At 37.1% G+C, this 13,059-nt stretch overlaps 1 protein-coding gene across 4 annotated transcripts in view; it reads left to right on the forward strand.

The window, feature by feature from the left end:
- The first annotated feature begins 6,448 nt into the window (after positions 1 to 6,448).
- Positions 6,449 to 13,059, forward strand: part of ZMYND8 (zinc finger MYND-type containing 8) — a 48,549-nt gene continuing 41,938 nt past the window's right edge. For all 4 annotated transcript variants that reach the window (XM_010218495.2, XM_010218539.2, XM_010218490.2 and 1 more), the window contains exon 1: positions 6,449 to 6,515. In XM_010218495.2, coding sequence (XP_010216797.2) covers positions 6,502 to 6,515 — 14 coding nt within the window. In that variant the 5' untranslated portion in view covers positions 6,449 to 6,501. The remainder of the gene's footprint in view (positions 6,516 to 13,059) is intronic.

The raw sequence follows: 13,059 nt of genomic DNA on the forward strand, positions 1-13,059 counted from the left end.
GACAGGGATGATTTGAATTGATCCAGCAGCCTGCAGCTGCTGATTGAGCCCACTGAACTGACTCACTGCAGGGTTACACCAAATAATCCCCTGCAATGGAAGGAGTGGGAATATGTGGCTGGGAATTCAGAGGTCAATAAGAGAACCCTTTTCAGGAGCTGTAAGCTCTTGTACAAACTTAGCCTATTGCCTAATTACATACTGCGAGCTCATCTGAGTGCTGAACCTTAAATATATGTGAAGGTAATGCCGTGTTTTGATAAATTTGCAGTTTAGAAAGCATATTCTTATCTTCATGTATTTGTTACCTTTTGTGTAAGATTTACAAGCATGGGATATCCACTAGTGGTCAAGGAAGTAATAGAATCTACTTTGGACTGACTTGGTGGGGTTGACAACATTTCTTTTGGCAGGCTTTGTCTAGTCATCTACTTTATCTTGGATTGCATCCTAAAATCAGTATTGTCACTATAGTTTTTTCTTGTATTTTAAATACTTTTTACCATAGTGAAGGCAATGCAGTCTTAAATGTGGTGTTAAAATAGGTTCTTATGTGGTTGAAATGTTGTCACCTTTGAATACTGTGAACTATGATATCTGTATACTCTAAAGTCATCCAAGGATATTGTGGCTTTAAAAAATGTACTGAAGTTCAGTTAATAATGAGTAAGTCTCATAGCTGAGACTGTGTACCTAGTTAACACCCAAGGTCATAGCTAGGTGTTGCTTCTTCTCAGAGATGTGATTATATTTCAAACACTTTCTTTCCTCCTGACCTTTCACCAATTTTGGAGAGGCAAGGACAGATCTGTAGTGTCATTTAAGTATGAAAAACACCGAGATAGTAAGAAGGATTCTGTAAAACAGAAATTTAAATACAGTGCTTCACCATGATGGTTTAAGTTATCTTCAGTTGCTAATTTCTGCTCTCTCAGTCATGTACTTTAAAAGTTTTTGTAGCAGCAATGTGAACTATTGTATATTATTGCCTGTCTTGGGTTAAAGGTAATCAAGTAGATTAAAAAAAAAAAAAGAAATGTTTAATTCACTAATCCTGTTCTACATAACCATGCAAAAAGTTCTGCTAGTTGTGTGTCTGAATGAACTGTTGTGGCTGGGAGGGATGTTGAGATGCTTAAGCTGGTATTTTTGGTAGAGTAAATGTTTGTGAAACTGTGAGTTAAGCCTTTGTGAAAGTGATTGCTTGTGTTTTTGTAATGGAAAAAGAAATAGACTTTGGTGAAAGGCAAATCAGAGTATAAAAAGGAGATGAGTATAGCAATGGAAATAGCTGATAGGAAGGAGAAAGAGGTGTGAGTATGCAGAGCCTTAAACCTGAGGTCAGACTGTAAATTTACTGTGTTTAGGAACAGAAAGCTGAAAAATAAGAGTGATATTGTCTAGATGCGCAGTGCTGGGTTGTGAGGAGTTCTCGGTCTAGAAGAGAGGACAAGTATTCCAGCAACAGTATTTTTGTAATTCCATCACTTTTAATATTTTGTTCAAGCTTTACCTGAGAGTGTCTTCTGTAAGATAACCAGCTTTTGTTTTAGTGTCTTGTATAAGAAAATAATAACCAATCGATTCCTGATTGCAGGTGGAAAATGAGAAAAGAAAAAGACACCATGGCAGTGGGTTTAACAGAGGGTTTAGTGTTATTCATAGGCATTCCCGGGTAATTCTTCCTTAATAGTAGAGTCTGTCGTCTTGGGAAGAATGCAAGGTCAGAATAAGCACTGAATGAGGAATCTCTCACACTTGGAATTAGACTCATTTGCTACAACACAGACTGCTTTCCGGATTTTGTATGTAATTCTCATGCAGGATCTCTACAGCTCTATACCCACAAATCTGTCTGGTGAATGGGTTGGACGTGTTACCAGGTTATCACATATCAGAGTGTGTGTGATAATTCCACTTGTGCTGCAGGTGCAGTTCAACTGCATGGTGAATGTGCTTTAGGTTGGGCATGCAGTATATCTACAACATGTATCTGCAATATATGTCCCACAGCTGCTCTCCAGGTATCTGAAAAAGTATTTGTTTGCAGATGAAATAGGATATGAAGTATATGCTAGATTTTTCATATAGAACATATAATTTAAATATATAATAATGAAAATACTGTTTTGTGCAGGGTATCTTATAGCCTTGCTGCTAGCTGTTGAATCTTGGAGAGATCATTTCAAACTGTGGGTGAAAAGGCTGAAAAGCATGGGTTATGCCTTAAGATGACATGGTCTGTTAACCAAACTAAAACAAAAAGCTCAGGGAGGCTTTTGTTTTATTAAGGTATTTTTGACAGAACATGAATCGAGATTTCTTTTAGGAGGAAATGTACATGAAATACATTAGGCAGTGTACTAAAAATGGCTGTCAAGAAGACTTTCGTAACACCAGATATTCAGTGTGTATTATAAACAAAATCAGCTTTTTCAATCTGCAGACAATGAGTGATCAGTGTGAGTCAGAACAAATAAACTGAAGCAGAAGTATTCAAAGATACTGTTCACCAGGACAAATGCATGCGTGCATCTGGCCACAAAGCCCTTTATAAGCTTAGATCAGTTAACTTGGCATAAACATGTTCTCCGTTAGAGCATTTGATAATTTACAGATTACCAACCTTCTTAGGCAGTGTGCTCAGCATCCAGCATTCAAGTACTCTTTTTCTAGATCGTTGCTGTTGGATTCTATATCAGGTGGTAGTCATATCCCGTGGACTCCAAGCTATTAATGATACCTTGGCAGATTCAGAATTAAGGAGAGAAGGTGTAACAAACTTCTTAAAGGGAGGAAAGGAACTGAATTAAAATAACATTCTAGAAATTAGGATTCTCGGTCATTTGGAAATCTGGGGCCAAGCTATAAGCCACTAATACACTTTTTCTCTCTCCCCCCCAACCCCACCATTTTCCAATTGTTCTTAGGGAATATGGCTTTCCTCCTTTCCTTTTGCCTATCTGTCCAAAATGTTACCCTTGGAAGTTGGACTTTTGTCCATTATCTACTGTTCCCTCTTTGCCAATGGTGTTTTCACCCCATGGTGTTTTTTATTCTCTGTGGGTTCCTTTATAGGCCTTATATACAAACTGCCTCTTCAAACTAGTGTTTATTTAATTTGGGGGCTTTTCGGTGTGTGTTAAGTAGTATAGTTCCTTATAACATTGTTTTCTGCCTGTCTTTTGGCAGTGATGCTTGGTGGATGTGTCTTCTTGCAGATTTTGCACAATGGTGCAGTTATTTGCAAAGGACCCTAAATATAGTAGGTTGCACTTTTAACACTGTTGTCTTTTAATTTATTGTGACTGTATTCTTGCTTTCCGTCTTTTCTTGGTTTTCTTTCTTTTTCTTTTTTTTTTCTGCTTTAAACCCCTGTTGTTTCTTAACATCTCCAAAGCATTGAAAAGGTCAAATACTAGCTAATCTAATCTCTCCGCCCTCTTTTCTGCTTTAACAAAGCTTTTTAGCTTCCCCTCTCTCTCCTTTGTTTTCTCTTCCTTCCCTTCCCCCTCCAAAAAAATTCACCACTCCTGTGTAAAAGAACTGCTCAGGCTGCAGTAGGAAATGCATTAATTGTGGCTTTCTGTTGAAAGAATCCACCCAGTTTGCCACAAGTACCTGTGTATTGTTTTACAGGATTTGTACCTCCTGTTTAAAATGTGCGTATGGGCAAGAAAACAGGATGAAAGTTCAAGCTTTCTCCCCGATTTGTTTCTAAAGGAGCAGATAGACTTCTTTTGTTAATTTTAGCAGAGTAACCCAGTGGCTGAAGATACAATTGCTATATTTTGTCTGATACACTTTCTATTTTTTTTGTCCCTGTTCTGCAGCTAATGACTGAAGGTTTGTAAACTTTTGGTGTGTATTTGGGCCACCATTTTCTTGAATGAAGAGGATAGGACCTTAGACCCTTTCTAGGGCAGCTTCTGCTTCCGTCTGCTTCATGCTGATTCTTTCCCTTAGGTCCAAGCGTGTCAGTTTGGCAGAGTTCCCAGTCACCATCAGCATTACTGCATTCCCAGAGCCGGGTCTTGGTTAGCACAAAGCATTGACAAATACTCTGTGTTTGGTTTTACTCCCTTGCTGTGTTTCATAGGGATTAGGATTTTAGTTTTTTTGGATAGAATAATATTAGAGTGAAACAGTCAATGGGAGTAAATATTAAATGGCGATATTCCTCTCTAACATACATTTACTTCTTGGAAAATCAAAATTTGGGTGTCTTTGCATTAGAAGCTTATGTTTGTTTTGTGAGTGGCACAGGATTTTAGATCTACAGTAAAAAAATAAGCTATCTTGAATCGTCTGAACTATTAAAACAGCCGCAAGTGTTCAATGTCATGCAGTTCCAGTGTGTTCTTGCTGCTGTAGTGGTCTGTACGATTCCCTTTATAGCAGCTACATTCCTAAAACAGAACAAACTGCCAGTGTAATCCATGAGCCTTCCTGCTCTCTGCCCTGAAAAATGGTGCCAAAGCTAAAAAGGGAAAATGCTTCCAGCGGGGGCTACAGAATTACTTATGAGATGAACGTTTATACCCTGGGCTCTTAAGCCACTGGTGCAGACTAAGGCTCAAATACACAAAAAATTATAAGCAGAGTGATATGATGGTTTGGCAGTTTCTCTGAGATGATCTGAATTCAGTATGGCACAATGCAGAGTAGGATTATTAACGTTATTGAGCTGCATGGGTATGAGTCATGTCAGTTCACAAGCAAAGAGGTTTGTGTGTTAAAATGGTCAAATCGTGAAAGGCGCTGGTGGAAGCTGGAGGAGGGGATTATTTTTATTTTTGGGGGATCATTAGCACTCAGGTAAAGTTAGAGACGGTTTTCTATGTTGCTTTTGCACTATCCTAGATTCTGCATCAAATCAATTGAGTAGTGTGTTTTGCTTTAGTTATTTTAGCTTGTTATTTGCTAAATACTATATTAATATTAAATCTCTCTATAACTTTTTTCTGCATAAATAATTCTCTGATAAAAGGCAACATGTTTCAGAATCAGCTTTTTCATCTGCAGCGTCCATTGTAATTTGCTGATGGCTGTAGAATAATGCCTAACTACTTAACAAATGTAGCACATACAAATACAATGTACATACACATAAAAATGTAAAGGCTGGTCGGGGCCTTTCTAAAAATTTGGCCTTTAAAATGTCCGTCTAGAGATACGGCTTTCTTCCTTCTTGGCTTAGTGATAAATACTCCTACTTTCACTGCATTAGGAAAATAAACTGAATCACAGGGTTTTGAAGAAAGAAATGAAAGCATTTTTGAATATGATGCTTGGGAATTGGCCCAAGATCAAACTGGTTGTTCAGATGCACTGTATTTTAATTCAAGATTACATGCCCTTTTCTCGTTCTGTTTCATTTGCAGATCTTTAGAAGAAGATAAAAGCTAAAGCAAAAAATACGAAGCATTAAACTGCTGTTTGTGTGAAAACACGCTGATGCTGTACCACGTAGAGAAATCTGTTTGTTTTCAGGGCCCATGTCCTAAAAAGTGCCAACTCCTACAGGGTTAATAGACAGGAAGCTGCAGCTGCAGCCGACTCACACGGAAGTCAGATTTTTGTTTAACTGACAGCCTTAGCAGAGGCCGAAAGGTGGGGGCCGGGGAGGGGGGGAACCGGAGAATACAGTATCTGCTGCCATACCGAGATTTTTGATTTGCCTCTGCAGCATTTTTGTGAACAGGGAAAGCATGCATTGAATGCCAGCACTGTATTTGCTAATGCAATACCAATAGGTTTTGTATAGTTTTTTTGTGGAAATCAGATGTGATCTTTTTTTTATTTAACATTTCACTTAGTATCTAAACTACACAGTGTCTAAAGAAATTACATTGTAGGTGTATGGTTGCTACAGTAGGTATTAACATATTTATATTCTGGGATAGGAGCATTCTCTCTAAAATTTCAGTATTTAATTTTGCCCAGTCCTGTGTCTGTTCAGTTTCAGCATTTCCTTTCCTTTGCAGAGCCTGTCTCTCCCTCCGAGCCGCACTGCAGAACAGCCGCGCAGCGAATTTAGCTTTTCATTTAGGAAGAATCGCTTTTGTGACCTGGGCAAACTCTCCCTTCCGCAGGCTTAAAATACCCAAATGCCTTCAGCAGGGACACGTTGAAACACATCTGCTCGGGCAGGCAGCTTGTGATCGCTGCCCTCTGCGTGAAAATCTGGGCGTTTGGTGCGGGCAGCCCGCGCCGGGGCTCCCCTCGCGCGTTCCCCGGGCTGAGACGGGCCTAGCTTAGCCTGCCTGCTCTGCGCGCAGGATGGCTCCTGCTTGCCAGAGCCGCACAAAGATAATCGCTCAGGAAGTGTTTCAGCCAATCCCCTGAAGCTTTACATTCGGATTTACCGAAGTAGCCAATCCAGGATTAGCTTTTATTAGGAAGACAGATCATCAAGCTGAAGTGCCAAGCCCTTTCTGTGTGAGTACTGAGAGCCTGTCCTCCATGTTTTATAAGTATTGACATAACACTGTGTTAACAATGCATCCACAGAGGTAAGCCTTACTTTTTACATTTTTTTTTCTCTAAGACCTATGAGTTGTGGGTTGAGAGTGTGATTCTCTGTGATTTGTTGTGCAAAACTCACACCACAGCACTTTATTAAGTTGAAACTGTTTAAATTTGCTTTCTTGGGTCACATGGTTAGTAGCCATTAGCCACAGCTTTATTTTGCAGACTGGCAAAGCCTTGGCATACCTACTTCTTCACAGGAGGACGGTGTTTTTAGAGTTTATCAAGATCCTGGTATTCCAAAGAAGCTTTCTGTCTCTGAGCAGTTTGCCAGCACTATTGTCTGTTGTGTCACATGCCTGCTGAAGAGAAAATGGAAGCTAGGGAGCAGATGCATTTAACTGCCCTACAGGGAGTCAAGCAGGGATAATGGCAGACAGAAGAACAGGCAAGTTTACCTTTCTAAACAGTGAATGGAATAGCTAAGATAAGTTATCTCTGTGAAAATATGGGATTTTTAAAAACCTAGACATCAGCAAAAAGTGCTAATGGCAGATTGTAGATATTGGGCCTAGGTGGTGGTGTGCTGTTGCATCATGTTTTTTGTGCAGTTTATCTTAACTTAAAATGATTATTGAACTTTTTCTCTTGCAGGAATAATTAATACAGCGTGTTTCTCTTTCTGAGGGACAATGTATGGTTAATATTTTGTTCCTTTAAAAGGGAGTTTTTATGCTGCAGATTTTGGAAATAGGTTGCTGCTCAGTAAAAAGCAGCAATACATCTGTTTACAAATCTGTTTCTTTATGGAAAATGTTTTTGAACTCTTAGCTTTCTTATTTTACATAGTTCAAATAAACTAATGTACCTTTTATCTGTGCCTTTTTGTTTTACACTGTATCAGCCACTGTTCTGTGTTGTGGAGTCCAGAGGATATAAAATCATATGTGGTTCATGACAGTAATACATGTTATTCGTTCTTGTTTTTTTACCTTTTTTATTTTTTATTTTTTTTTAACTTTTGGTTTAATGCTGCGTAATTATTTCAAAGAATTCCTTTTTGATCAATTCTCAAATCTGCCAGCCTGTTGTATCTTCTTAACTGGAAAAATGAGATGGGTGCTTGAACAGTTGGTAAGTAAGCAGCATGCTGCTCTCTGAACATTTTTAATAGTTTTCAAAACATTTTGTTTTTAGTGGGTCATATAGTCCAGAACGTGAAGTAACATTAGTCGTTAGTCATATAAAAAAAAATTGGAGATCTGTTTACTATGCGTTTTAAGGGACCTTTTTCAGGTAAACTGTTCTATTTTGAATGCACTGGGGGTTTTTATATATATATATATATAATTTACTTCTAAAGTTTGAAGCTTATACTTCCTGTTTACCTAAGGCCAGTGAAAAATATTCTACTTGGTCTTTGTTCATAGATCCTTAATTACCATGCTTGTAGGGCAGAGCACGGTTTGGTTGTTCCTTAGGCTTTTGAGGTGTGATGAATGTGCTAGTTCTCAGCAGTGAAATGATCTTAAACAGTTAAGTAAATAATGCTTAATGAGCATGTGTTTTTGATAGTATATGGAATATAATCTGAGATAAACTTGCTTCATTTATAACTAATTTTAAACATTTTGTGCCCTTTATCGACATTTCAGTTGTAACACTTGCATGCTTGTTTTAACAACAGAATGCTTTTCACTGAACACCAGTACAGTTATGAAAGCAGAGAAGAGATGCTCTCTGGTGCTTTTAATGTAATTTTTGTGTAGTTGTAACCCACATGCATTAATGATTTTAAGAAAAAACTTTAAGGTGGCTTTGCAAGTGACTGTTACAAGGCACTAATAATTACATCGCAGCCTTCTATGAAAGTTGTATTTGAGACCATTCTGTAACCTAGCCATATACCTCTGGTTACTTGTTTGCCAGGATGAATGTATTTCTTTGAAGATTTCACTTTTCTTCTTTCTGCTTCTTCCCTTCCCCCCCCCTCCCCCCCCCGCAAAGGATTAGATGATAGGAATGTCTTGTTCAGTTTGCAGCCTAAAACACTGCAGGTTTGTACCACTGAGTTGCATGTGTTAGGAGTTTTATATGCACCTTTATTGCATTTTTCTGCATAGAGATAGGTGCTAACCTGGTGAGGAAGTTAATTCTGTTTTTTTGTTCTTCAGTTGCTAAAAACAGAAATTACATTTGGACATAATTTTGATAGCAGTAGTTCATACACATTAGCAGTTTGCTGTGAGTCTTAAATATTGTACGACATCATGTTTGTTTAATATGAGGAAGCAGGAGCAAGTGATCTGCAATCAAAAAGCTGGTATTAAAATGGCTCCCCCAGGTTTTGTTAAACTAGGATCTGTTTCAAATCTGCACCTCCAGACACATTGCTGACAGTGCAGCATATTTGTATAAGCTGCCCTTGTTCATGTAATGAAACAGAGCATCATGAGTCTGTTGAAGTTCACTATTTTTAATCACTCAGATATAATTCTTTTATAGTTCACAAAAAAATAAATGTCTGCATTGCAGCAAGATGTCTGAGCAAGGTAGAGACAGCAGTGTTGTTTTACAGACCAGCCCAATCGCGCTGCTCCAGGGAGTGCTCGAGCCAATAGAAGCAGAGGGTAGGTTAAAGATTGACAATTGCAGTGGCAAGACTGAGAAAGGCCTTCTGGAAATTTCTACCATCTTTGTTCCATCTAAGTAAAGCAAATTCAGCCAAGCTGAAGAATTTCTTATATTTTTGGTGCTTTGTCAAGGTATGATGTTATCACTTTCCTAGATTGCATAATAAGACGCACTATGTGCTGTTTTCTACTGTTCAGGACAGAGAATGGGGAGTTTTGTTTAAGCGATAGGCACAGGGGAAGAAAAGAGCACGTATTTTCTACTCAAGATTTTACAGGACAGGATCTTAATATCACAATTAAACAGAACATGTATGAAGCAATGTACCTGAGGTTTATTCAGCTTATAGTAAATGGCTGTTATTCTAATGTAACTAGGAGTTAATCGTATAATTGCACTTTAAATTTTCTGGCTACTAAGGAGGAATTTGAATTGCCCAGGCTGAGTATGATTAGCCATTATTATTTAGTGCCAACATCCAGTTACTTTTGTAATTAGCTGGGCAAAGAATGCAGAGGGGGAAAAACAAAGGAGTGATCTGGATTATAAATTACGATGAAAACAGTAGCTTTTTGAAAGCTACATGCCTCTTTTATTCTTTGCTGACAAACTGTTTTAGTTGGAAGCTAAATAGTGTTAGGAAAAAAACTCAGTGACTTTTAAAGCAAATGACACTACTTAACATCCTGAGAATGGAAAAAGTGCAGAGTATAAACCACTGCAAATGTGACACTTCCCCCTACTTCCCCACACTCTTAGGCAGGAGTATTGAAATGTATACAAACCCCTAAAGTGAAACTAAATAGGAGTATACTGAAAGGGACTTCATGTTCTAAAATCAGAAATTTATATCTCTATATTAGTGCCCACAACTTCATTTGGCTCTTCTGTATGAGCTATTTTCCATTGTGGGATATCAGTATTGCATGATTTTTTTTTTCTTTGTTTTCAAGCGTATTGGCCGTGTGGATCCAATAGCTGAAAAGAAATAGGTCATGGTCAATTTTCCATAGTAATAGGGCAACTCCAATGTAATTGGCTAAGGAGTGATAAATCTCAATAAAAGATCCCCTCCTCCCAGTCTGGAATTCAGAGTATTAATTTGAATCTTTAAATATCTTGAAGGCTGGGCATAAACCTTTGTCCAAATGTAATGTTGTACTGTTCACTAGGCCAGCAGTTTTCAGATTTTGTTGTTTGTGGGTCCCTAACATTTTTCTCATGGGCATATGAATCCCATTCTAGTGAATTTAAGCCAATTAGAATAGGTTTATAGGTTTGATTTACTTAATTATTGTTTGCAAACCCATTAGAAATAGTCTGTGGACTTGGGGGTCTGCAAACCACAAATTGAAAACCAATGTATTAGGCTATCTAGCTTGGCCCTTTAATTTTTTTTTTCTTTCTGTATTTATTAACAAATATATGTTGTAGGCATGGGTTAAAGTCTGACTTAGAAATAGCTGCATAGGAGCTGAATTCTTTTTATTTTGATAGAACTTGTCTGTCATTTGGAAGTTAACCCCTTACTGGCAGTTGTTGTGACATCTGGGTTTCATACTTAGGGATTAAAGCTATGTTGTAACAGGATGTTAATATCCTTAATATATCCAGTATAAAACTATGTTTTCAAACATGATTGTTCTCAAATTAAGTTGTTAGGTTCTGAAATCTTTAAATGTTCTTGTTGCCTTGCTTGGGCCTGAGCTCTATAGTTGATTGCCTATGAAAGAATGAGTCTCACCAAAGGTTTCCCTCCTTTCCCTGATTTTTTCCCTGATTTTTTTTTTTAGTTAGTTTAAATGTACATTGAATAGGAATAAAGTTTTATGAAAATTCTAAGTGATCTCTAAGTTGAAAAAAAACTTTGCATTTTATCTGAGATAGCTTGCTTAAACATTGTTATATGCATATAGCTGAACAAGCATTTTGTTTATGTTAAATTAATAATACAAATTGAGCATTTTGCAGGGGCTTCTGCAAAAGGAAACATAAAATATGAGACTGAAACCGGAGAGTGGATCTAAAATTGAGCGATTTCCTTAGTAACCTGTGACTTCACAGAACTCCCTGTCTTGTGCCTTTTTAGTTAAACATTTGGATGTCAGGTGTCCTTTTGTCATACTTTACCATTTCTGATATTTAGATGCTTGCTTCGAATATAGCGCTGCTGTTTAAACAAGAGATACTGTTATTGAATAAACTGCTACCATTTTAGCTACAGTACAGGAATGAGGCAGTGCAGTGCTGTCAGACGCCATTTTAAGAATCCTGCATAAATAGCATAGCTACCGATGAGTAAGAGACTGTTATAGGTGAGTGCTTATACAAAGCTGCTATTTATTCAGCAATGGCATGCAAATATTTTTTTTCATTTTTTTTTTTGTAATTGAATGCAGTTTTTGGAAATCATTATTTGTATTTGCTGCTCACAAATGTGATGTGGGAGAGACAGGAATTATCTGAAGGATGAAATTCAGCTTTAGTGCTGATAGTCTTAAATCAGTAGTTTTTGTTTTATGTTAATTAAAAAGAAAAGAATAATTCCATAAATATATAGCTCTTAAATTTAAATTAACATGTTTATTCCCATATGTAGATCTAGTCTGTGTTTGTGGGCATTGGCTGTTTTGAGTGGTTTTCCATATCTGTCAGTTTTTTCTTGGTTAAATGTCAAGGTGCAGTAGTTCATCCGCAACTTTTAATTGCTCTTCATAGCTAATATAAATTAGAGCAGTTTTAAATATTTTTATTCATGTACATTTTTTCAGGTATGTACTACTGCTGCAGGAATGATTTTCCTAAAGAGAAATGCAGGAATGATTTTCCTATTGCTCTGAGATTTGAAAAAATGGATTTCATTAGAATAAAGCTGTTTTTACTTTAAAGGATAAAATGTTTTAAGTATCCTGCAGATAAGTTCCTTTTGCATTTAAAGACCAATAAATCCTGTATTTTTGAAATCCTTTTTTTTTCCTTTTTGTACCCAGATATCCCTCAAAACAATAATCTGCACCCCATCTCCCCTCATTCAGATGTGCTAAAATTTGTGTGAAACAAGTTAGTATTAACATTAAGTAACAAAATTTAATTTTTAGTAAATCCTGTCAATTTGATTATTGGAAGTTTTACATGACTAATGTGTGTCAATTGACAGTGAAACTGGCAAAGCTTGAATTTCAGTTATTTTCTTAAAATATGTACCTCTGTGTACATTAATTTTAATAGGGAAATAAGGGCAGCTCTCAGAATGATTTAAACTCAGCTAGGTGCTTAACTGAGTATATACCAGTATCATTTCTGATCCGCAAACTCAGGGCATCACATTGAGGATACACATGCATGAGAGTCATGCATCCTGACTGGAAGAACAGCTCTCAGTCCTGCAAAAAATGAAATCTCTTCCAAATGCAACTCTATGGAATTGTCTACTTGAGCACACAGTTACTGTTTCCATAGAACTATGTTTTTGCGCTTATTTTGACACTCTTTTTAAATTTATTTTGTTGTGGGTAATAGTAGGCTGTTGTTATGGGCCTGTCTTTTTTTCTTGAATTATTTCACTTGAGATCTTTAGATAATGAAATTTCTGGGTTCAGAAGTTTGTGATTAAAGCATTTTCAGAATATTGCTCTTACTGGCGAGAGGTGCAAAAGTGAATAGATCTTTCAGCTTAGGAAAAGTTAGTGTAAACTTGCTCTGAATTGCTAGCGTAAACTTCAGCCCTCAAGATTATTATTACAGTCATCACTACCCCCATTCAAACTGTATCATGTGCAAGCTGTAGTACATTAAAGCACTAAAACAATGGGAGAGGCTTCTGAAGGCCAGGGTGAGTTTTAAGTGTCTTTTGTAATGGTATTTAATACATTTATTTAGCTCCTCTGTCTCTACAACTCTTTGAAGTTTTCAGAATAATCTCAGTAATTTTCTTACATACTTAAGAACCCAGTT

This window comes from Tinamus guttatus, unplaced genomic scaffold (assembly GCF_059628265.1).
Source record: "Tinamus guttatus ecotype Peru unplaced genomic scaffold, ASM5962826v1 Tinamus_guttatus_pri_ptg000027l, whole genome shotgun sequence".
NCBI classification, from domain to species: Eukaryota; Metazoa; Chordata; class Aves; order Tinamiformes; family Tinamidae; genus Tinamus; species Tinamus guttatus.